We start from the raw sequence: 24,411 nt of genomic DNA on the forward strand, positions 1-24,411 counted from the left end.
CAGGGGAGCCGTGGAGATCAAGAACCTGTAAGTGGCACCTCGGTGGTACTTTTTCCAGTATATATATATATATATATATATATATATATATATATATATTATGCACACGCACGCATGCACATCTGCCCAACTCACTTTCAAATGTGTGCACAAGCCCCCATCCCCATGGGGGGGGTTCATCAATATTTAATTGTGTTGAATGTCATGTGCCTCCTGCTTGCTGTATTGACTGGCACCGCAGCTCGTTAGCACCCGTGTGTGTGTGTGTGTGTGTGTGTGTGTGTGTGTGTGCATGTGTGTGTGTCACTGTCATTTCCGTTGTTTTCTCTATTTGTTTGGCCTCAGTCCTAGTTATGATGATTGAAGATAATTAATGGTCATTTCGCAGGGAGAGTAATTGCCCAGCAGTAATCTTAGAAATATGGATTTATTTCAACTATTTGGCAGCAAATCTTTTTCTTTTTTAAATGTCTCGCAATTATTGTAAAAGGACAGAGCAGTTTGTGTGTGCGTGCATTAGCATCTGGATGACAGCACATGATTTACCGTCCTTACGACTTAATTAAATTGTTTCAGCAAAGCGATTCTTAGAAAAAAATGGAAAGAAAGAGAGAGAGGGAGAGAGAGAGAAAGAAAGAAAGAACGGGGAAGGAGGTAAAGAGCGACGTGTACAAATTAGACGTCACATAGACGAGAGCAGGAAAGGAGGAAGGATACAAAAGAACAATGAGCGCCGGAGACAGAAGTAAAGCAGAGGAGAATTTCACCGGATGATATATTGACACGTCTTGTAACAGCTTTTGATCTTTTCTCTGTGTGTGTGCGTGTGTGTGTGTGTGTGTGTGTGCAGCCAGTTGGACTACAACCACATCAGCTGCATCGAAGACGGGGCTTTCCGAGCGCTGCGTGACCTGGAGGTGCTGTGAGTACCCGTCCACTCAGTCGCCGCCAACACCCTCGTTGACCTTCGCGGGGCTGCGTTGCGGCTCCTGGGGGAAAAACAAACATATATACGCATCCAGGAATGACACTTGATGCCCGTTCACGGCGCGTCACCTCTTCTGATAATGAATTAAAGGTCACAGAGCCACCGTACAGACTCCTCGCCAGCCTGACAGATATTTGTTTTCATCGTAGTGTGAGGCGAAGACGGATTGATTTAACAAGTCCAAATGATGGATAATGTCTCCATGCCGAACTGGTTTATGAGCCTGGTCGAGTTCACATTCACATTCTTTCTTTTGTCCGACCTACAATATAAAAAGATTTATAAAAAAATGTATATTATCATTTCATAAATTACAGGTGGGACTTAACAAAAAAAGCCACCGTTCAGTGGCTGTGCATCCTGCAGTCTGAGCAGTTCAAGAGTGACTCGACTCTGTTTTTATTGTTGTGTCTGACAAAAAGCCAAAGACGGTTTTCATCAAATGTCTCGGCTGATGGAAGCCCCCTGTCGGGCTAAGTGTGGTGGTTATCGAGATCTTAACCGAGAAGCCGTTATGACACCAAAATGACACGCTCTCTTTTCCCTCCCCAGCACCCTCAACAACAACAACATCAGCCGGCTGTCCGTGGCCAGTTTCAACCACATGCCCAAACTCAGGACCTTGTAAGTGGCGCCCATCCGTGCAACTGATTGATCGACATTGATCCATGCATCCCTGCGCCCTGAGTGTATCATCACGCTCCTCCTCTCTTCTTGTGCCCCCCCCCCCCCACAGTCGCCTGCACTCCAACAACCTGCTGTGTGACTGCCATGTGGCCTGGCTGTCGGAGTGGCTGCGGCAGCGCCCCCGCCTGGGCCTCTACACGCAGTGCATGGCCCCGCCGCACCTGCGGGGCCACAACGTGGCCGAGGTGCAGAAGAAGGAGTTTGCCTGCGCAGGTGGGGTCATGTTTTGGCTTTTTTTGTTTGTTTTTGTGACTTGCGACTGCTTGCCGTTCCACAGCAGCGAGCTCATCCTTTGCTTTGTCTCGTTTTGCTTCTTTTTTTTCTTACCGTCCTTTGCTTTTCAAAGACGGGGACGAAGGCAAGTACTCATCTACCTTTGCATGACATCACTGAAGTGTGCACCGGTCAGCACAAAGATTACAAAAGAGTACTGTGGATGGACACGGTCACTATCACACTCTCTCTCTCTCACAACTAGATAACACTGGCCCTCTGTTTCTGTGTAGGTCACCAGTCGTCATCATCTTCCTCCTGCAGTGTGTTACAGTGCCCGGAGTCCTGCACCTGCAGCAACAACATCGTGGACTGCAGAGGGAAGGGCCTGACGGAAATACCCACCAACCTGCCCGAAACCATCACTGAGATGTAAGGCTGACACACACACACACACACACACACACACACACATATATATATATATATATATATATATATAGCTCCTCCACGCTGCTCACGGTGCAGTGGTATTTCTGCTGTGCTGGTTTCTCTCCGCTTTCCTTTCTTTTGTCACCTCTTATGTGTCACCGCTTCTCGTTCTCTCCGCGCGGTGGAATAATAAAACCACACGTGTGTGAAATGAGAAGGTCTGGTCATGCAGCTCTTCCCTGCTTAAGAAAATAATAAAGGGATGAGGTGGTGAAGAATGGGAAGATTAGTGTGAAGGACAAGACTAATCATATCTCTATCTAGGGGGAGGGGCATCGAGAATATATAGCCAGCAGATTTAAAGGGACTAAGTACTAAGAAGGGCTATAGATTGAGACTGCAGGACTCTGGACGTGGACGAGACTCACATGAGACTTCACTCCCAAGACGTGACTTGAAAACTGGGGATCAAACCGCCGACCCTGCGAATAGTGCACCAGCCATTGACTTCAGTTGGACTTAAGACCCGCTTTGACGAAACTTTGGGTCTAGATTTGGGACGCGCTTGGACTAGACGTGAGATTTGACTTGGACTTTTAACTGAAATTAATTTGACTTGGATTAACTTGACAGTTGACTGGACATGACAGACATGTGTGATCCGTCAGCCATGTTAGTAATGAAGAAAGGGTTGTGGAGCTGGATCAGAAGAGACCAGCAAATGAAAAGTGTTTTATAGGGAAACGTTTCACAATCGAACGGTTGGTGTGCATCTCCTGTCACGGTGACTGAACGTGTGAAATGTTGAGAGTGAGTGGGTCTGCTTCCTCTTCAGTTTGGCCCCTCCCGCTCTCTTTGCCTCTCCTGGCCGGGCTCGCTTTGAGACACTTAATGGAACGCCGCCCAGATAGCTCCGTGCGTTTTTGTGTGTTCACACACGTCGAAGAGGGCAGAGCATCAGAGAACCGTGACAGACGTTGGCAGCGGGCATCAAAGCTTCTTATCTGGGAATGTTCCCCAAAGCAAGCCCGCCCCCCCCTCAGAGGCCAAGCAGCAGCCAACGATACAGCGGAGATAGCTCCGCGTTACGGGCCGGTGTTAATGCCGCCCCTCTGTGTGTATGTTTGGTTCCAGACGACTGGAGCAGAACGCCATCAAGGTGATCCCGGCCGGAGCCTTCTCTCCTTATAAGAAGCTGCGCAGGATGTGAGTAAATGAGGAGTAGCGTGCACCCTGTCAACCACCCACAAAGACTTGTGTTCCCATCCTGTTTGTACTGACCTCTTACGCTTTTGATGTGTCTCTCTGTCTCTCTTTTCTGTTCTTTTTTCTTTGGCTCCCTTCCTCGCAGAGACTTGAGCAACAACCAGATCTCAGAGTTGGCTTCGGACGCCTTCCAAGGTCTGCGCTCGCTCAACTCCCTGTGAGTACTGCGTGATGTGTTTGTATTCAAGATCCAGTGTGCACGAGAGCGCAAACGCAACATGGCCCTTTGAGTCCACCGGTTAGCCATCCCTTCTGTCGGACATGTTCACTTTGCACTCACCGAGTTCATTTCTGGGGCCTGGGAAACACACTGACATCGCCACATATACGCCGTCTCTGCAGTCCAAATATGGTCACTTCTGTTTACTGGTTGCAAAAAAACAAGATGGCGACAGACAAAATGCTAAACATAAGGCTTCAAACCCGTAGTCCATAAACCAGCAGGTGACGTCATGACGACCACGTCCACTTCTAATATACAGTCTTTGCTAGTCAGTTATAATAATAATCATTGTGCACCTTTCTGTTTCATAGGTTTGGCTTATGTGGGGGTTTGTTTTTGATGTTTCTTGCACTATTGGACTTTTATCATATTATTATGTCAAGAAATATTGACATTTGCAATATAATAAAGACATGTTGGATGTGTCTTTAACGATAACATTGGCACTGTGTCAGCCTCCTCTCAGGCCTGAATCCCAGGCTGGAGCCTCTGCTTTGCGTGTGAAGCTCCGGGAAGGGAGACGGCGAGAGAGGAGGGGCGGGGGCTGAGTTATTTCACGCAGGAGTTATATTAAGGTCCCGTCTCTCCAAAGTCAATAATTCATAAATGCCGAATTGCTGAATGGAGGCTTCTGCCACCTCATTACACATTCGCCACTAAGAGAATGGGACATGCGTCCATGCTGACACACCAAATGCTCCGCGGCCTGCGCGTTAAACTGCGCTGTGTGTTCACCGTGTGCCAGGGCTGGGTTAGATAAGGTCGTAAATGAGCCAATACGTGCTACAGTACGTGCTAATGCGCTTGTGGGGCGTAAATGAAGCGTCCACTCCACCGCATAGTGCGTTTCCCAACCTCAGGTCTCTCAGGGACAGCCACTCAGCAGAGTGAAGTAAAAAAAAAAAAAAAAAGCCAATCTGAAACACATGTCTTTAGGCTGCGGACACACACAGCTCAACTCAGCGTGGAGCGTGAAGATGACTGATAGCTCTCCGTGTGTGTGCGTGTGCGTGTGCGTGTGGGAGCGTCTAAGGTATTCGTTGGCCGAGGCAGTGGCAGTCTCAGCCCAGACCTGTTTTGTGTATGCTTTGCTCCGATAGCGGCGTACATGACTCCCACAGGAGCCAGATTCATGCAGGAGTTTCTTTATCGGGACATTTAGATAAAGAGCGTTCATAACCTGTTGTACTTTATGTCCGTAGTGTTTACATACAGTCAGGGGTATTTCTTTTGTTGATGTTACCTTGGAACACGCCAAAGAATTATCAATTCATTATTGATTAAGGTCTTATCATTTAGGGTTTTTTTCTGGATGTTTCTCTGTCGTCTTCAGTAAAAAGCCGTTCATTAAAACCTTATCCACTGTAATTCTAATTGTCACACATTAGTGAGGCTAATATCATTAACAATAAGGCCACTCACACAACTACACAACTACGCCCTGCAACAGAACACACACTCGCCTCTCTCTCGCTAACAGGACACACAACAGGACACACGCCGTCGCCATGTTGTTTTCTTTGCAACTAATGAACGGAAGTGGCCATATTTGGAATACATATCTGCAGAATATACATATTTGGTGAAACCAGAATAATCTATTGGTGTTACTATCAGATTTTAATCAGATGTAACTACTGGCGATTTGCCAAAGGTTTGGACCCTTGTGAGTGGGGGATATGGCAGCTGACAGACATTCCTCATCGGCGACGCTCAGATTTACAGCGTCTGCTCCCCACAGGCCAACATGAACGCTGTAAATTCACTGGCTCACTGTCAAAGATTTTATTTATTTTTCAAGCACTAAATATTTATTGATTTCATGTTTGTTGAAAGGTTAACAAATGCTCCCATCAGAAACAGACGCTAGTGGAAAAGAAGGTAGTGGGGACTGGGTTTGGCTCTGTACATGCAGAGTGTGAATATTAATAGTCTTACTGGATGATACTGGTGGTCGTAGTCATAACTTATTAATGCAGTGTTTGTGCTCCACAGGGTGCTGTACGGGAATAAGATCACTGAGATTTCCAAAGCTCTGTTTGAGGGACTCTTTTCTCTGCAGCTATTGTGAGTATATATATACATATATATATATATTACACACACACACAGACAGAGTTGGAGTTAATTTATATTCTGCTGAAAAGTGCTTGCCTAAAGCATTGTTACCTGAGTGGAGAGACTTCGTGATTAAATGCTGTGACCTGTAACACTTCCTCCGTTCCGTCTTTCTTTAGGTTACTGAATGCTAACAAGATAGCGTGCCTGCGTGTGGACGCATTTCAGGACCTCCACAACCTCAATCTGCTCTCCCTCTATGACAACAAGCTGCAGACCATCGCCAAGGGGACCTTTGCGTCGCTGAGAGCCATTCAAACACTGTACGTACACACACACTCACACACACACAGCTCAGTGAATGGACTTAATGGTGAATAAGAAGGTGTGACACTTTGAGCAGTAGCTGGCAACCGTCATACAACTGCTGACATGAACAAAAATCTGTTATATTTTCGTAATAAAATAAAAAATTCTGTCTGAAGAAAAACGTTGATCTTTTTTTATATTTTTCATGCTTCTTAAATTTTCAGCACAATTTGTTGTTCCCACTTGTTAAAAAATATGTCTTCACTTAAAACCGCAGATTTTGTTATCAGATTCAAAGGCACAACATTTGATATTGGGAGCGTTTTCTATTGCCTCCTCGCGGCTCTCTACATCAAGACAGCCAAGCCGGTGGTTAGCAGCTGGTGGTGGTTAACATCTAGCGATGGTTAGCAGCTAGTGGTGGTTAGCACCTAGCGATGGTTAGCACCTAGCGATGGTTAGCACCTAGCGGTGGTTAGAAGCCTGCTGTGGTTAGCAGCTAGTGGTGGTTAGCACCTAGCGGTGGTTAGAAGCCTGCGGTGGTAACACCTCTAACAGTACAAGCGGCAGTAACAGCGCTGACGGAGCTTTCAGTGGTTACCTGTAAGCTTTCAACAACCATCGGTAGATACAAAATGTCTTGCTATTGTGCTCCCCATGGAGCACACGGATGATCTCCTATAATGCATAGCACATTGTAGGCTGATCTATAACAGTGTCTTAATGTAACATAAATCTATTTGCTTTTTTTACTGAGCCTCATGCTAAGTCTCGCTTTTTGCTGTTACAGACATTTGAAATGATTAAATCATTTTAAATTCAGTAGTTACTCAACATTGAATTACTGAATGTAAAAATTAGCTGTACTGTTATATTGGCATTTAAGTTAATAATTTGACTTTGACAGTTAAACAATACATACTTGAGGTGTTCTTATTACAAACCAGCCGACCACAACATGTTCACAACTACATGTGATTCTGACAACTTACCTTGTCTGCTCTGTGTGTGTGTGTGTGTGTGTGTGTGTGTGTGTGTGTGTGTGTGTCTGTGTGTGTGTGTCTGTGTGTCTGTGTGTCAGTCACTTAGCCCAAAACCCGTTCATCTGCGACTGCCACCTGAAGTGGCTGGCGGACTACCTGCAGGATAATCCCATCGAGACGAGCGGCGCCCGCTGCACCAGCCCCCGGCGGCTTGCCAACAAACGCATCGGACAGATCAAGAGCAAGAAGTTCCGCTGCTCAGGTAGAAAAACCGTGAACACTTATCGATCTTTGAGGATTTCTTATGATTAATGATCGCTCGCACGGACACCTGAGGACGTGATACCCAAATTGTCCCGAGTTCTCATTCTGTGTCTTCCTGCTAGGATTTTCCTTCAGCCTCTCTTTACTAACCTCAGCATTCTCTCTCTCTCTCATTTGACCACACACACACAAACACACGCACTCTATTTTGGCCTCTTGTTATTTCGTTGTTTTTCACTTTTACTCTCTTTGTCTCTGTCTCTCCATTAGCTAGAGAACAGTATTTCATCCCAGGTATTGTACATCGAGCATGTGTGTGTGTGTGTGTGTGTGACACCGTTTGGTCCTTCACAGCGGATGCTGCACACTCACACACTCCCGACACTAGTGTGAGTGAGTGACTTTGCTTTGACTGCCACCTTTTGACTGCCACGACAATTTCATGTTGCATCTCTTCCAAGGGGGCACCGAGGGGGGGGGGGGGGGGGGGGGGGGGGGGGGGGGGGGGCATGCGATGGTAACCCTAACCTTGCCGACAGAGGGGGAAAAACAATCAAACTAAAAAGGCCTCCGTCACCCCTGGCACTGCACGTGAAACTCCATGAAGACGAGAGGAGAGATTTAGACTGTATAACTGAACGTAGATCACAGACAGCAGCCCTCACTTCTTGCCCGTCGAATGACAGCTAAGGTACGAGCGAGCGTGTCCGCCAGCGTCTGTTTCACCCACCGCAGAACATCAAAAGGTCACGCAGTTGCCACGCACAGAGGGGCGCTGGGAAATATGTAAATCAGCCGTGCATACGAGATCAGTAGATTCTCACCATTCTCGAATCATTACCCTTTCAAATGAATCACTGACTGAGGAGGCAGAAATATTGCAGCGTTTTTCATCTCCCCCTTCCTGTTAAAACAAAAGAGTGAACCCCCTTCTTCTCTCTCCTGCTGCCTCTCTCACACACTCAGGAGTACACCATGTCGGCTGTAAGTAACACACACAAACACACGATTCTGCGTCAGCTCCGAACCCCTCTCCTCTCGTTCCCGCCTTCTGACCTTTGACCTCTAACCTCCCACAGTGACCTTTGACCCCTTCTCTGTGACTCCTCTTGTCTGTTTACAAACAACAACGATATGAATATTCATACAATTTGATCATGTATTTTTTCCTCTGTGATGGGCTGTTTTTGTGTGTGTGTGCGCCCATGTTTGTTGGTATGTGCGTGTGTGTGTGTGTGTGTGTGTGTGTGTGTGTGTGTGTGTGTGTGTGTGTGTGTGTGTGTGTGTGTGTGTGTGTATGTCAAGGCTTCTCTTGCTTTCAGTGCTGCTGTAACTCTCCTCCCACTCCTCTGTAGCTGCTGCTCTGTTCCTGGTCTCCTGTGTTGTGTCTGAGTTTAGACGTCTTTCGATGTTCCAGTCTACTTCCCCGGCTCGTTCTTTACTCCCCACCCTCTTCCTCTCCTCCCCACCCTCTTCCTCTTCTCCTTTATTACTGTTCCTCTCCTCTCTTCATTCCAGCCCCCTATTCTCTCCCTGCTTCTCACCCTTTTCTCTCCACTTATCTCTCCCACTGTTCCTCTTCTTTCTGCTCTTCTCTCTCTCATCCTCTTCTCTTACCGCTTACCTCTTACTCCCCCCCCCCCCCCCCCCCCCCCCCCCCCCCCCCCCCCCCGTGTTCCAGCGGAGGAGCAGTCAGTCAGCAGGTTGTTCCTTTGTGCTTGATCTAACCATGTGGCTGCCAGGTTCCTATAGTGGAACATGGTTCTGTCAAGCACCATGGAACGGCCCTGTGAAACCCTACAGCATGGCCAAGACACAAGAGACAGCAATCTCCCCTGTGTGTGTGTGTGTGTGTGTGTGTGTGTGTGTGTGTGTGTGTGTGTGTGTGTGTGTGTGTGTGTGTGTGTGTGTGTGTGTGTGTTTCCTGCTAGGATCTAACCTGGTGCTGAGTTCCTTTGGAGTCTGACAGGACGGAAAAACGCCTGTGTGTGTGTGTGTGTGTGTGTGTATCTCGTGAGCTTGGCTCCTGTTGGACCCATGCGATACAGATGCAGCATTCTAAAGTAATGTTGCATCATAATCAGGGACTTTCGTTCCAATTAGAACATCGCCGCTCCAAACAAAAGCAGCGCATGTTGAAATCCCTCCATCGTGTCACGACTTTCTCCCCGGCCTCCCGCCGTGTTAGCCGCTACCAGCAAATGCCGGGGAGGGGGTTGGGTTTCCGACTCTGGCGGTGACGTTGTGCTTGTGGTCGCGACCAGGTACAGAGGATTACCGCAGCAAGCTCGGAGGGGACTGCTTCGCCGACTTGGCCTGCCCCGAGAAGTGCCGCTGTGAGGGCACCACGGTCGACTGCTCCAACCAGAAGCTCACCAAGATACCAGACCACGTCCCCCAGTACACCGCCGAGCTGTGAGTCTATCTGCTGCAAACCGCGGGGCCTCGATCTCCTCTTTGCTCCTCTGACCGGCCCTCTTCTCCTCTCCGCTCCTAGGCGCCTGAACAACAACGAATTCACCGTGCTGGAGGCGACGGGCATCTTCAAAAAGTTGCCTCAGCTGAGGAAGATGTGAGTCAGACATGAAGTAAACGTAACGGGCGCAGGAAGTCACAAAGCTATGAGTAAAAGCTCCGCCCACACGAGATGAATCCGTGACACGTCTTCCCTCTTTTTTTGTCTCGCTGCCGCAGTAACCTGAGCAACAACCGCATCAGCGACATCGAGGAGGGGTCGTTTGAAGGAGCCTCGGGGGTCAATGAGTTGATTCTCACCTCCAACAGGCTGGAGAACATACACCACCGCATGCTGAAGGGACTCGGCGGCCTGCGCACACTGTGGGTACACACACACACACACACACAAACACGCAGTTACTCCAATGTATATTTGGATGCATTATCATATCTAATATGCATGCCATATTCAAATACGCTCTCACACACTGTGACAGTGTCCTCAGAAGATTCAAAACATGTGAACGTGCATCATTCACGAGTTTGTATTATCATGATCTTCTTTTTTGTAAATTGCACAGTATATTTAATCTTCTGCGTCTGTGTGTGTGTGTGTGTGTGTGTGTGTGAGCAGTATGCTGAGGAGCAATCGGATCAGCTGTGTGAGCAACAGCAGCTTCGTGGGGTTGAGCTCCGTGCGTCTCCTGTCGCTCTACGACAACCAGATCACCTCCATGAGCCCCGGAGCCTTCGACACGCTGCACTCCTTGTCCACGCTGTGAGTACACGCACACACACACACACGTACAGACACACACATTATGAATGCAAATGTAAAATAAAAACAAAAAATCCATCTCCTCTTCTTTTTACAGAAACCTTCTGGCCAATCCCTTCAACTGTAACTGTCACCTGGCTTGGCTCGGCGATTGGCTGAGGAGGAAACGCATTGTCACCGGCAACCCTCGCTGCCAGAGTCCGTATTTCTTGAAGGAGATCCCCATCCAGGACGTAGCTGTTCAGGACTTTGCCTGTGAAGACGGTGAGACGGAGCAGATTCACTCTTTTCGTGCAGGGCGCCTGGGGCAACACCCACCAGACAAAGTCATGTGTTTATTTTTCATCCCCACGTTTCTATCCTCCCAACCTGTCAGGCAACGATGACAACAGCTGCTCCCCGGTGCTGAGGTGTCCGGCCGAGTGTTCTTGTCTGGACACCGTGGTGCGCTGCAGCAACAAGGGCCTCACCACGCTGCCCAAAGGCCTCCCCAAAGAGTCCACCGAACTGTGAGTGAGAGACGACGGACTCAGACGAGACACTCCAAAACATCTGCTTTGATTAGAAAGTCCGTTTTGAGCTCCGTCTTCCATACTTCTCTCTCAGTTGCAAACCTCCTCTGTCTCTCGGTCTGTCTCTCAGGTATCTGGATGGTAACCACTTCACCCAGGTTCCCGCGGAGCTCTCAAATTACAAACACTTAACGCTCATGTAAGTCCCACATGTGGGCGTGACACTGCACTGCACATGGTTTGTGTGTGTGTCTGTGTGCGTGCATTTGTTTACGCCTGAGTTGACAGGGCTGCCTGTGCGTGTTTCATGTATCTGCTGTTTCCTTTTCAGTGATTTGAGTAACAACCAGATCAGCACGTTGTCCAACCACAGCCTCAGTAACATGTCCGAGCTGCTTACTCTGTGAGTCTGGCTTTACATCAGTCCCTGTGTGTGTGTGTGTGTGTGTGTGTGTGTGTGTGTCTGTCTCTGTCTGTCTGTGTGTGCGTGTGTGTTTCTGACTAGAAGGATGCGTTTATGCTGAAAAGTGTTATACATTGCGTGTGTGTGTTTACTCTACTGCTTTGCTCCGTGGTACGTAGTCATAAAGAAGAGTGTGCTCTGTTGCATTTGAAGCTTCACTGAAACAAAGTCTGCATGTGTCTGCGTGACGACACGTTTATTCTGTCTGTAAAGAATCTTGAGCTACAACCGCCTGCGGTGCATCCCAGTGAGGGCGTTCGATGGACTCAAGTCTCTCCGTCTGCTGTGAGTATCCATCTAGACGTTTACCATCCAGGCTCTTTTTGTTCTACATTTCTGTGACCCTCTTTCTCCCTCGTCCTCTTCATCTCGCCCCCTTTTCTTAGGTCCCTCCACGGCAACGACATATCGCTGATACCAGAGGGAGCCTTTAAAGACCTGTCATCGCTCTCCCACCTGTGAGTAAAACACACACACACACACAGGCGTGTGTCTACCTTTTTACCTTATAGAATTGCATAATAAGGGGAAATGCGATACCATGAGAAAATGAGCCTTTTTTTTTCTCGTCGTCCGAGAGGAAAGCGTCTCTTCGGTGAGGCTCCTCAGTGAACGGGCCGGGCTGCTGACAGTAACCGGGCAACCAACCCACCCACAGCTCCTCTCTCCGCTCTCGTCTTCGTCTGTAGCGCTCGATGATGTTTGCTATTGAAATGAAAGGCTAGTGTGCGCATGCTGGCATTCCACTTCCTCCTCTGAGCAACAACGGAAAAAGTGGATTTGTGTTCATTTCTTTGCTAAATAATGGATTTGTATGAACTGATTTACTGCAAAACAAACGGCACTTCAATGACGAGGAAAACTTTAGAGGCTGGAGAACTATTACGTTGACACGAGTAAAGCAGTTGATGCTAATGAGCTCGTGCCAGCGCCACTTCAGAGCCCTGCCTGGACCAACTAAGCTTAACGCAGCGTTAGCCGACAGTCCTCCAGTCTCGGGGTTTCGCTCGTTGTCTTTTTGATTCCTCACAGTTTCCTCCTGCTACCACGACTGAACATTGTCCTCTCTCCCCCTCCTCTCTCTCTGTCTCCCTCCTCTCTCCCCCTCCTCTCTCTCTGTCTCCCTCCTCTCTCTCCCTCCTCTCTCTCTGTCTCTCTCCTCTCTCTCCCTCCTCTCTCTCCCTCCTCTCTCTCCCTCCTCTCTCTCTGTCTCCCTCCTCTCTCCCCCTCCTCTCTCTCTGTCTCCCTCCTCTCTCTCCCTCCTCTCTCTCTGTCTCCCTCCTCTCTCCCCCTCCTCTCTCTCTCCCTCTCTCTCTCCCTCCTCTCTCTCCTCTCTCTCTCCTCTCTCTCACTCCTCACTCTCTCCCTCTCTCTCTCCCTCCTCTCTCTCTGTCTCCCTCCTCTCTCCCCCTCCTCTCTCTCTGTCTCCCTCCTCTCTCTCCCTCCTCTCTCTCCCTCCTCTCTCTCTGTCTCCCTCCTCTCTCTCCCTCCTCTCTCTCTGTCTCCCTCCTCTCTCTCCCTCCTCTCTCTCTGTCTCTCTCCTCTCTCTCCCTCCTCTCTCTCCCTCCTCTCTCTCTGTCTCCCTCCTCTCTCTCCCTCCTCTCTCTCCCTCCTCTCTCTCTGTCTCCCTCCTCTCTCTCCCTCCTCTCTCTCCCCTCCTCTCTCTCTGTCTCCCTCCTCTCTCTCCCTCCTCTCTCTCTGTCTCCCTCCTCTCTCTCTGTCTCCCTCCTCTCTCTCCCTCCTCTCTCTCTGTCTCTCTCCTCTCTCTCCCTCCTCTCTCTCTGTCTCCCTCCTCTCTCTCCCTCCTCTCTCTCTGTCTCCCTCCTCTCTCTCCCTCCTCTCTCTCCCTCCTCTCTCTCTGTCTCCCTCCTCTCTCTCCCTCCTCTCTCTCTGCCTCCCTCCTCTCTCTCCCTCCTCTCTCTCTGCCTCCCTCCTCTCTCTCCCTCCTCTCTCTCTGTCTCCCTCCTCTCTCCCCCTCCTCTCTCTCTGTCTCCCTCCTCTCTCTCTGTCTCCCTCCTCTCTCCCCCTCCTCTCTCTCTGTCTCCCTCCTCTCTCTCCCCCCGGCTGGCAGGGCGCTGGGGGCCAACCCCCTGCACTGCGACTGCCACATGCAGTGGCTGTCAGACTGGGTGAAGAGCGGCTACAAGGAGCCCGGCATCGCCCGCTGCGCCGGCCCCGGTGACATGACCGACAAACTGCTGCTCACCACGCCCTCCAAGAAGTTCACCTGCACAGGTAAGACACACGTTTATGTTGCATGCACACACACATATATACTTTGCAGACAAGAAGACTATTAACATGCGTCACATACACATGCTGATGAGGACTCCCAGAGGAGACCACAAGCTGCCTTTTACAAATCGTAGAAAACCAACATTTGTATTTATCTTTTAACATTCGTGACGGTGCATTTTTAGTTGTTACAGCGTTTTATGAGCCGATGTCAGTGATGGTTTTCACTGCATCTAAACGTTAGTATTTTAACTAATATAAACTCAAAGATCCCAAACTTTTGCTTGTGAGCATGATTGTGGCTGTAACTCATCATACTGCGGAAGTGCCGCTGACTGTTTGTGAACCTTTAAGCCTCATTACATTCATTTTAACTCTGAACACATGGCTGAAACCTAATCTTTGACCTAATCTAACTGACTGCACTGTAGAAGTCCCGGGGCCTTGTGGTTTCCTGGTGCCAGGTAAAGTAGCCGATCGTGTCCCAGCCCCTCCTCGTCCTCATTCTCCCCGCCCCCCAGCTCCTCCCGAGACTATATTCTCCTCGTCCTTTTGAGCCCCGGCCGAACCGAACCGCTCCGCCTCCCGTTCAGCCCTCGTGTCCTCACCGTTAATGTGCGTCCCAGCTGTCCCAGTTTGATGTCCTGTAATGGAATGTGAGAATATGCGTGTGTCCCTTTGTACATGTCATGGCCCTGCAAAGAAAATCTTTACTCTTGTTTATTGCATAGTTTATATTTGACTATTATTACTATTAAGTTCCTGACTTATATTATAGTGCAGGCAATTTAGGTTTTTTTTTGCTTACAAATCAGTATATTTTTTCACTTTTTTTAATGACAAAGTGAAAGTTTTTTTTTTTTTGCAGCAGGCCGGTCCCTGATGATGGACAGCTGTCTGTGTGTATGTCTCCCTACGTATTCTGACTCGCCCTCCTGGCCCTGAATGCAGAACATTATTTAAAGCTCCTCTCTTTGGTGGGTGTGTGTGTGTTTGTGTGTGTGCGTGTGTGTGTGTGTGTTTGTGTGTGTGCGTGTGTGTGTGTGTGTGCGTGTGTGTTTGTGTGTGTGTGTGCGTGTGTGTGTTTGTGCGTGTGTGTGTGTGTGTGTGTGTTTGTTTGTGTGCGTGTGTGTGTGTGTGTGTGTGTGTGTGCGTGTGTGGCGCACAGGTCCGGTAGACGTGAGTATCCAGGCGAAGTGCGAGCCCTGCCTGTCCAACCCCTGCCAGAACGACGGCACCTGCTCCAACGACCCGGTGCACTACTACCGCTGCACCTGCCCCTACGGGTTCAAGGTACACGGGGAAAAGCCAAGAGGGTCGCGGCTTACTTGCGAATATGTTCCTTGAAAGCGCTGAATGTGTGTGTGTGTGTGTGTGTTTGCAGGGACAGAACTGCGAGGAGCCCATCCATGCCTGTATCGGTAACCCGTGCCAGAATGGCGGCACTTGCCACCTGAAGGAAGGAGAAGGGAGCAACTTTTGGTGAGACTTTTTTAAAAAAAAAACTTTTTATTGTTCTTTTGACGCCTCTCTGCACCACCCACGCCCACGATGCCAAGGAAACAGAGAGTCTGTCGTCTCCACTTTGTCACATCAGTCCTCCTCCATGTCGGCGTTCCCACCTCCGCACGCTTTCAGGCGGGAAGGGTGGAATATTTATCGTGAAGAGCTGTCGTTGACTACATGATGAGATATTAATCCACCCGAGTGTGTGCCGCATAACAGCTCTTTATTAGACACATCATATACCACTCGCTGTGTGTGTGTGTGTGTGTGTGTGTGTGTGTGTGTGTGTGTGTGTGTGTGTGTGTGTGTGTGTGTGTATGTGTGTGTGTGTGTGCGTGTGTGCGTGTGTGTGTGCGTGTGTATGTGTGTTGTCCAGAGGTCCCGGACATTTCCGTTGACGACGTTCTTTGTGTACGACATGTGTTCCTCCTTTGATACCTCGCTCACCGGTGTGTGTGTGTGTGTGTGTGTGTGTGCGTGTGTGTGTGTGTGTGTGTGTGTATGTGATCTCAGGTGTGTGTGTCCGGAGGGCTTCGAGGGCGACTCGTGTGAGATCAACTTCAACGACTGCGAGGACAACGACTGCGAGAACAACTCCACCTGCGTCGACGGAATCAACAACTACACGTGCATGTGCTCCCCTGAGTACACAGGTAACGCTCCCAGTTCACTATTTGTAATGGTCAAGATTATATTTATTATGGACATGAGCGCCACCATTTGCCAGAATACACAGCAAGGTTTTTGTTAACAGAGCTAGAATAGAGTTTTTAGAAGGATGTACTATATTACCATTATATCTGTGACATGAAATGGTCTTACAATTAAAATAATACAATTCATCCTAAAATATGGTCCAACCTAGTTGTAGCCACCAGTTTGAACTTTCTAAATTTGCTTCTGAGAAATCGTGTTTGTCTGTCATTCTGGCATCTGGCTCAAAAGCCCCAGTACCCGTGAAGCTGAAGCTGCAGGTTGTGTTGCCTCAAGTGTAACAGAAGCTTCCGGTTCGGGGATTGTTGCTGTGCACCTTGGGAGTCGTAGTTTTTAAGTGCACACAAGCTTGAACCGCTTCTCGCAGAACCAGATATATTCTAACATGTGTTCGATGCCCATTCAGGCCGTAGAAGTGCTCACGTTACATTGTCTATGAGAACAATAAATGGCCCTGTTTGCTTCTGAAACTTTTCACAGTGACAAATCCTATTTCTTCTACGTTACACTGGTCTGCTGCTACTCGTGTGTCTGCTTTTGCACTGTGCTAATCATCTCTGACTGCTAACCTTTGTGGCAGAGTTCTCTCTCTGTGTCTCGCTGTCCTGTGTCTGTTTCCCTGTCTCACTCTGCTTTCTATCATTTGTCGTCTGTGTGTGTTTATTTGTGTGTGTGTGTGTGTGTGTGTGTGTGTGTGGTTGCAGCTGCTACCAATGAGGTGGAGAGAGGTTAGTCTGTTCTTCTCTCAGTCCTTCCTGTTCCTCTTTCCTTCCTTCCTTCCTTCCTTCCTTCCTTCCATCCTTTCCTTCCTTCCCTCATTTCCTGCACTTTATCCACGCCCACCAGGAAACGTTATGCGGTCTTGTTCCATGTTAGCGGTGCACGTCCTTGATGTTTGTAATTCATCCTCCTCTCAGACATCTGGGGTGCTGCTCGATGCATACATGTTATTACTGAAGGTAGATAATGGGACATAATTTATCACAGGACACAGGTTATCATTTTGACATTGAAGGAGAAGGCTGGTGATATTCTATGATTTAGCTATTGTCAAAAATTCCCATACAAATCCAATACAATGCCATTAGAATCCATACATCTTTAAAAGCAGATCACAAATGTACACTTGGGGATATCATATGTAAGCAGTTTTTCTTTTTTTATCAAACTTTACTCACACAGGAGTAAATTGCTCATTTGATGGGGACCCTAGACTGTACGAAGGAAGTAGACGTAGTCGTCGTGACTTCACCCATTGGTTCATGGATCGCCGTTTTGAGCCTCAAGTTTGTCAATTTGGGCGTCGCCATCTTGGATTTTTGGAGGAGGGATGTAGAGACGCTGTATACGGCTCTTATAGTGCCAGCAACCTGTCAATCACCTTGTAGCCCTACCCTAAATCATACTCCTCTTTATGGTCTATTTGACTCTAAATTACCATAATTTACTAAATGAACATCATGCTGTATTCAATAAGACTATAAACTAGAGATTGAGACCATAAACTGAGGGGATACATCAGTAGAGAAGTAGAGTCATTTTCTATAGACTTCTATACAACCAGAGGAGTCACCCCCTGCTGGTCAGTAGAGAGAATGCACGTTTTAAGACACTTCCGCATTGGCTTCACTTGTCAAAACCGACGGGTAATTCGTTTCATAAACGTTCCTAAATCTAGCACGGCTTCTTTTAATAAGCTAGTCACATAGAAACAGAGCCACACATTGTTCACAGAAACGTTGACTTTTAACGTTTTAGTTCACCGGTTCCCTTAATGGTCCTTTTTATTAAGAGCCTTTGCAGATGCAATCCAAAGCTAATAGACTGGGACAAGAAGACACCCACTGGTTAATTATAATGAGGACTCCCATTTAAAAAAACAAGACAATGCGTCTATGTAAGCGAGGTAGCACTGATACTAAGCGCTCCAAGCATGCATCTTCCACCATTTCACCCACATTGCCATCGTTTCCCGGGCGATCATGTAATTATTCCCAGAGTGGACTTTGTGCTGTCAGGATTATCGGTTAATTCCCCGACGTCTCATCAGCGATTCGCTCGGAGGCTCAGGAACGTCGGGGAGGCTCGCGGGGGATATTATCAGCAATATGACACTCCCAGAGATGAGATCATTTATCAGACCGCTGTGTTGGTCAGAGAGTCATCCATCATTAGAGTACACGCCCATGCAACACACACACACACACACTCACACACACACACAGTCCTGGGCCCGCAGTTCTGCATGTACACACAAAGATGCTCTATCTTATCAAGATGCACAAACCAAATGTAGTGTTTTATATTATAGTTTTACTTTGTTTATTATTTGTTATATTTGGTAATGGTATGCAAAATATGGAAAAGGTGTGTACATGTGTGTGTGTGTGTTCTCAGGAGAGCTTTGTGAAGAGAAACTGGATTTCTGCGCTCCAGAGCTGAACCCGTGTCAGCACGACTCAAAGTGCATTTTGACCCCTCAGGGATACAAGTGAGTAGACTGTGTGTGTGTGTGTGTGTGTGTGTGTGTGTGTGTGTGTGCGTGTGTGTGTGTGTGTGTATGTGTGTGGAGGGCAGGTGTGTGTGTGTGTGATTTGGGCTCCCGTGTAAGGTTTCCTGTAACGATTTCACGATTTTATCTGAACCTCGCTTTAATTTTACTCCCGATGCGATGTGTTCTGCGGTCAGTGTAGTGTGTGTGTGTGTGTGTGTGTGTGTGTGTGTGTATCTTAGTACATCCTCTTGATTGTCTGTTTGTTTAACCAAATAGACTAAATGCTCAATCTGAGAATTAAAGTCCAGGATCAACATGCATTTTATTTATTTATTTGTGTGTGTGTGTGTGTGTGTGTGCACATTGTAGGTGCGAGTGCACTCCAGGCTACGTGGGCGAGCACTGCGATCTGGACTTTGACGACTGCGAGGAGAACAAGTGTCAGAACGGAGGCCGGTGCATTGACGCGTTGAACGGGTACACCTGCGTCTGCCCAGAGGGCTACAGGTGAGGACACATGCAGCAGGAGCAGGAGGAGTGGTCGTGTCTGTGCTGTGCATCTTCTTTAAATGTTTTCCTGTTTATCAAAACGACAGCATGTCTTTCTCCCGCTCCATGCTAAATGTGGATTGATTGGCAGTGTGTGGTGAAGAAGGGGCTCCCCCTTGTGTTCACTATCAGTTATTTATATCTATCTAACTTATCTTTCTATCTCTCCATCCATCATCCATCTATCCATCTAATGTACAGTAGTTTGTTTTTTACCTCCCAAAACTCTGTCCTTGAACGCACCATCCTGTCGCACCCCAATTTGGCAATAATATGATATTTTAAAACAAGAGCCTAAGACCAGATAAACCTATATTGTTGCAGCAGCAAAAGGACAGATAAAAAGACTAATAATAAAATAAATCCAATTCAACAAATTGAAAACTATACAAGGGCATATGCAGACAAACAGTGCAAGGTAAAGTGCCCGGTGTGGTTGGTAGCTGTAGTGTACAGCAGACTGTATGATTATGATATAACATGTTTGCTTCATAGAAATCATAGAAAACACTGTGAAACTCATACTGTGTGTGCGTGTGTGTGTGTGTGTGTGTGTGTGTGTGTGTGTATTGCATTGCAGCGGGCTCTTCTGCGACTTCTCTCCCCCGATGGTCCTTCCTCGCACCAGCCAGTGTGACAACCACGAGTGCCTGAACGGGGCGCAGTGCGTTGTCATGGGAGCAGACCCGCGCTGCCAGTGCCTCCACGGCTACGAGGGCGAGCGGTGCGAGACGCTCGTCAGCGTCAACTTCGTCGACCGCGAGTCCTACCTGCAACTCCCCTCCAGTCTCCTCTCGCCGGAGACCAACATCAGCCTGCAGGTGAGAGCTTCTCATCGCTCAAGTGGTTTTCAGACCGCCACACACACAGTTAGTGAAGCAGCAGGTGAACCGCTACATGAGGAGTTGGTCCTCAGCTTGGTCCTCTCATGTATTAGCGTACATCCGGTTCACAGAAGCATCAGTTTTGCCAAATGTGTGCTTATATAGGCACTAACGTTTCTGGTAGAGACCAAAAACAGAACTAAAAGAGGGTAGATGTTGGACTTCTTTACTCAGGCTATACGACTGATAATAAGACATATAATAAAGTTAATGTTTGTTTTTGTGTATTTTCTCATATGCATTTTGTTGCACGACCCTGTTGTACATTGACAACAAATTAACCAAAAAGTATCAACTTGGAAATGACTTGTCACATGTAGTGAAACATCTTGTTTACGCTGCCCCCAAGCAGCCCAAAAAAAAGCCTTTTACAATGAGCCGCTGGAATGGAGATAGTTTAACACTGTTGCACTTTTATCTTCTTTTGGCCCTTAACTCAAACATCCCGCCGTGTTTTCAGATTGCCACAGACGAGGACAGCGGCGTGCTGCTGTACAAAGGGGACAACGATCACATCGCCATGGAGCTGTACAGGGGGCGCCTCAGGGTCAGTTACGAAACCGGATCCTACCCTCCCTCTGCCATATACAGGTACATGCACGTAGGAGCAGAAACGTCCGGCTCACTGCCGCATGATGGATGATACAAACTCTCTCTCTCTCTCTCTCTCTCAGCGTGGAGACAGTGAATGATGGCAGCTTCCACGCTGTGGAGTTGGTCGCATCGGACCAGACTTTGTCTCTGTCCATCGACGGCGGGCCGCCCAAATCCATCAACTCCATCAGCAAACAGTCCACACTCAACATCGACTCTCCGCTTTACCTGGGAGGTAAGGACTCGTCTGTGTGAATGGTTCTAAAGAAACAGGAATACTATTTATTGGATTATTTTTTAATAATGCCCTTTACGTTGACATTGTTGGTCATAGTAACAGGAAATCAGGCCTATATTTGTGAGCTGTTGCATTTATTAGTTATTAGTTAGCCCTTTCTATCACTGGTGGTCTAGATTACTGCAGTTCAGAACTTCCATCCAGAGGAAAGTCTAATCATTTTAGCGTATTGGAATGACAATCCAGTGTATTCTAATCTACCCTCTTATGTGTGAAAGCCAGGATATGAATAAGTATTTGTGCCCCCCTGATGTACACTGACGTACCCCTCCGTAATCCTTCCTTCCTCCAGGTATGCCAGAGCGGGCCTCGGCCTCAGGGGGCCTCTCGTCCCTGCAGCATAGCTCGGGCGGACGCAACGGCACCAGCTTCCACGGCTGCCTCCGCAACCTGTACATCAACGGGAAGCTGCAGGACCTGGGGGCCGGACTGGGGGCGGGGGCCCCCGGCTCCGGGGCCGCACGTGGCACCACCACACAGTGGCTGGGCCACGGGGTGGAGGCGGGCTGCCAGCCCTGCCAGAGGGGCGCCTGCGTCCAGGGAGACTGCCACCCCACCGGGCACCGCGGCTTCACCTGCACCTGCCACCCGGGCTGGACGGGAACGGTGTGCGACCAGCAGGTCAACAACCCCTGCGACGGCAACAAGTGAGTGGGTTGTTGGTCCTGTGTGCCTGGGTGTCGGTGGTCGGGGGCATCCTGCACCTCGATGGAAACCATTGCCATGGCTATCAAGTAGAGATTCTAAAAAAATGTTGTGCAGAGCCATAAATCATAAAATAGAAAAAAGCGCACAAATCCACATATCCAACATGTTCCTCTACTTGCAGCCTCTCCTGCTCTGCTCTGTGGGAACAGCCCGCAGTCCAGTCAAAGCTTCACAGAGTTGTTGTCGCGTGGCTGTTATCTTTATGGAGTATCGCCATTTTAGGCTTCGTTTTGGCTGCTTTCCTTTTGACCGTCACAGGCGATAATGACGGCTTTCAAAGCGTTCGGCTCGTTTAGTCGATGGTTTGAAGGATGCCTTTCAATCCCGCCGGCGGATGTTTGGGGTCAAGAGGGTTAAAAACCACAGTTTGGCCGCCAGACTTGTACCCCATCTTCACCTCCCCCCGTCTCCCCCTTTCTCCGCCCTCAGGTGTATCCACGGCACCTGCCTCCCAATCAACTCCTACTCCTACTCCTGCCGCTGCCAGCCCGGCTTCGCTGGCGTCCTGTGCGACGAGCAGGACCAGGACGCCGCCGACCCCTGCGGTCCGTCTCGCTGCAAACACGGCAAGTGCCGAGTGTCGGGTCTGGGCAAGGCGTACTGCGAGTGTGACGGCGGGTACACGGGAGACGCGTGCGACAGAGGTGAGGAAACCAAAACACTTGGTCATCGTCGTTAGGAACGTTCTTCTAAAAATAACCCTTATTGCCTTACAAGCTTTTGTTTCTCTTCTCCTCTAAACTTCTGCTTGGCCGTCTACTAGCAGTGTGTGTGTGTGTGTGTGTGTCTAACAGTGTTCAATGTCTCTGCGGTAACGCTTCTAACCCGTTGCTTTTTCAACTCAGCCTCTCCTGAGCTTCCTCCTAATCCCTCGCGGGGGGTTACTCAGGTGAGCCTGATCCCATCTTACTGTCTATGAACTTTCTGTCTTTACTTCCTGCTTCCTCTTTAACCTAAAAGACGTCCAACCATTGCTTCACCTTGTTGTTCACCTAGTTTGGATTCTCTCATCCGAGATAGACGACCTCGTCAGGTGTAGTTTGTATGAGAGTATAAAACTCTTTGTAGATATATACAGTCTGTTTGTGTCAGGCTGGTCTCATCCAGCATCCGTAGCCATACTCACGGAAACATCCCAGGAAACCATTTCTTATGTTATCCACGTAATCATGAACATAGAAGTTTAACGAGGGCAAAAGCAGATTTCTCTCCTCAACACTTCCCAGTATTTAGCTTCTTTATAACATTTCTATTACATACATTTATTTTGCATCGTGTCATCATCTATGAGGTCCCTCTGACTCACGTTCACGTCCTCGTCTCCACTGACACTTTGAATGACGGTTAAGGTGTGTTCACCATCTCACATCCCTCCTGCGGCCTTCCAATGCGGTCGACTCGTAACCTTTGCGTTTTTCCCTCTTCGCACCCGCAGAGGTGGCCTGCCGAGGGGAACGGGTCCGAGATGTCTACCAGAGGCAGCAAGGCTACGCGGCGTGCCAAACCCAGGAGAAGGTCTCCCGCCTAGAGTGCCAGGGCAGCTGCGCGGGGGGAGCAGACGGACAGGGCACCTGCTGCACCCCCCTCCGCAGCAAACGCAGGAAATACACCTTCCAGTGCACCGACGGCTCGTCTTTTGTCCAGGAAGTGGAGAGAAAGTGGTCAAGTGTGGCTGTACAAAGTGTTCCTCATAAAATAAATATCAAAAAGAGATTCTCTCCCCTCCAGATGTATCTTCTGCCCGCCTTACTTGATGTCCAAGGTCCCGATTCCTCCCTGAGAAAACTCCTTCACCTTCCACGGTCCCCTCCCTCCAACCGTCCCCCCTTTTTCTCTCTTTTTTTTTTTTAGCCCCTTAAAAAACAAAAGTTAAACAAAAAACAACTAAAAAAGAGTTTCTTTTCTTTGTCAGTGCTGGACTGATGATTGATGCTTCCTCGGTGGGGATGTTGAATTGTATTGTAAAGTACAAAAACAGACTTATTTTTTATTATGAAGTGGAGAAAAAGACAAAAAAAACACACACACACACACACAAGAGTGGACTTTTTCCTTACTTCTTTTTCGTTGCTTGTGACGACTCCGACGGCGTGCCACGCCTCTATCTTCCCCCGGGAGGACCGACCGCCTCCCACGTAGACTTCCTGCTTCCCCTCTGTGAGTTGTGTGTATTTAGGAGTAACCTTAACTGGTAGTACCACGGACTCACCGCTAGGAGGAGCTGCACGGGAGACAGCGGGCAGCGATACCCCCCCTCCCCTCCCCCTCCACACACAACACAAGGAGCCACCACTCTCGACCTCCTGAACCCTCGGAGACTGTGTGCACGATTCCCACACACAGCTTGTGCTCAAACTCCTGGTACTTCTTACAGCTACTGAAAAACACACCACACACACACACACACACACACACACACGTAGAGGAGTTATACGTAATACCTGCCAGGTTAGATACAGTACTCTCCGTTTATCTACACCCCAGTCATGAATGACAAGTATTTATTGTATCATAAATACCTGTACCTATTCAGTAGATCCCCTATGTATCAATCTGATTCTTTTAATATATATTAATTTATATTTGTCCTTATTTTTGTATTAAAAAAAAGACATAATCTGTCAAGATAGCTGAACTAACAAAATGGTGTCCTTTATTTTGGTTTGAAGAGAAGTTTTCTTTTGGATCACTGAAACTATTGTGCTTGCCAGAGACCTTAGTTACATTTTAATCTGCAAATGTGACGTGAAGACATTGTATATTTTTTTGTCGCGTTTCCTGAGAGTTTGTACTGTG

The 24,411-nt window shown here is 48.3% G+C and overlaps 2 protein-coding genes across 2 annotated transcripts in view; both read left to right on the top strand.

The window, feature by feature from the left end:
• The window catches only part of LOC117739049 (slit homolog 2 protein-like), a 46,746-nt gene extending 46,715 nt beyond the window's left edge, over window positions 1–31 (top strand). Inside the window, exon 5 of the mRNA XM_034545322.1 lies at window positions 1–31. This exon is cut by the window's left edge and continues 45 nt beyond it. Within this exon, the coding sequence (XP_034401213.1) occupies window positions 1–31 (31 nt within the window).
• slit2 (slit homolog 2 (Drosophila)) overlaps window positions 1–24,411 on the top strand; it is a 34,177-nt gene that overhangs the window by 39 nt on the left and 9,727 nt on the right. The window contains exons 1-31 of the mRNA XM_034540261.1: window positions 1–27; window positions 851–922; window positions 1,541–1,612; window positions 1,725–1,888; window positions 2,182–2,320; window positions 3,455–3,526; window positions 3,672–3,743; window positions 5,805–5,876; window positions 6,047–6,190; window positions 7,258–7,421; window positions 9,688–9,838; window positions 9,921–9,995; window positions 10,118–10,261; window positions 10,515–10,658; window positions 10,756–10,922; window positions 11,035–11,167; window positions 11,301–11,369; window positions 11,502–11,573; window positions 11,847–11,918; window positions 12,020–12,091; window positions 13,705–13,868; window positions 15,037–15,161; window positions 15,253–15,350; window positions 15,888–16,027; window positions 18,486–18,579; window positions 18,952–19,089; window positions 19,712–19,952; window positions 20,476–20,606; window positions 20,690–20,844; window positions 21,200–21,554; window positions 22,045–22,259. The exon at window positions 1–27 is cut by the window's left edge and continues 39 nt beyond it. Of these exons, the coding sequence (XP_034396152.1) occupies window positions 1,593–1,612; window positions 1,725–1,888; window positions 2,182–2,320; window positions 3,455–3,526; window positions 3,672–3,743; window positions 5,805–5,876; window positions 6,047–6,190; window positions 7,258–7,421; window positions 9,688–9,838; window positions 9,921–9,995; window positions 10,118–10,261; window positions 10,515–10,658; window positions 10,756–10,922; window positions 11,035–11,167; window positions 11,301–11,369; window positions 11,502–11,573; window positions 11,847–11,918; window positions 12,020–12,091; window positions 13,705–13,868; window positions 15,037–15,161; window positions 15,253–15,350; window positions 15,888–16,027; window positions 18,486–18,579; window positions 18,952–19,089; window positions 19,712–19,952; window positions 20,476–20,606; window positions 20,690–20,844; window positions 21,200–21,554; window positions 22,045–22,259 (3,802 nt within the window). The 5' untranslated portion in view covers window positions 1–27; window positions 851–922; window positions 1,541–1,592. The remainder of the gene's footprint in view (window positions 28–850; window positions 923–1,540; window positions 1,613–1,724; window positions 1,889–2,181; window positions 2,321–3,454; window positions 3,527–3,671; window positions 3,744–5,804; window positions 5,877–6,046; window positions 6,191–7,257; window positions 7,422–9,687; window positions 9,839–9,920; window positions 9,996–10,117; window positions 10,262–10,514; window positions 10,659–10,755; window positions 10,923–11,034; window positions 11,168–11,300; window positions 11,370–11,501; window positions 11,574–11,846; window positions 11,919–12,019; window positions 12,092–13,704; window positions 13,869–15,036; window positions 15,162–15,252; window positions 15,351–15,887; window positions 16,028–18,485; window positions 18,580–18,951; window positions 19,090–19,711; window positions 19,953–20,475; window positions 20,607–20,689; window positions 20,845–21,199; window positions 21,555–22,044; window positions 22,260–24,411) is intronic.

Source organism: Cyclopterus lumpus, chromosome 1 (genome assembly GCF_009769545.1).
Source record: "Cyclopterus lumpus isolate fCycLum1 chromosome 1, fCycLum1.pri, whole genome shotgun sequence".
NCBI lineage: Eukaryota > Metazoa > Chordata > Actinopteri > Perciformes > Cyclopteridae > Cyclopterus > Cyclopterus lumpus.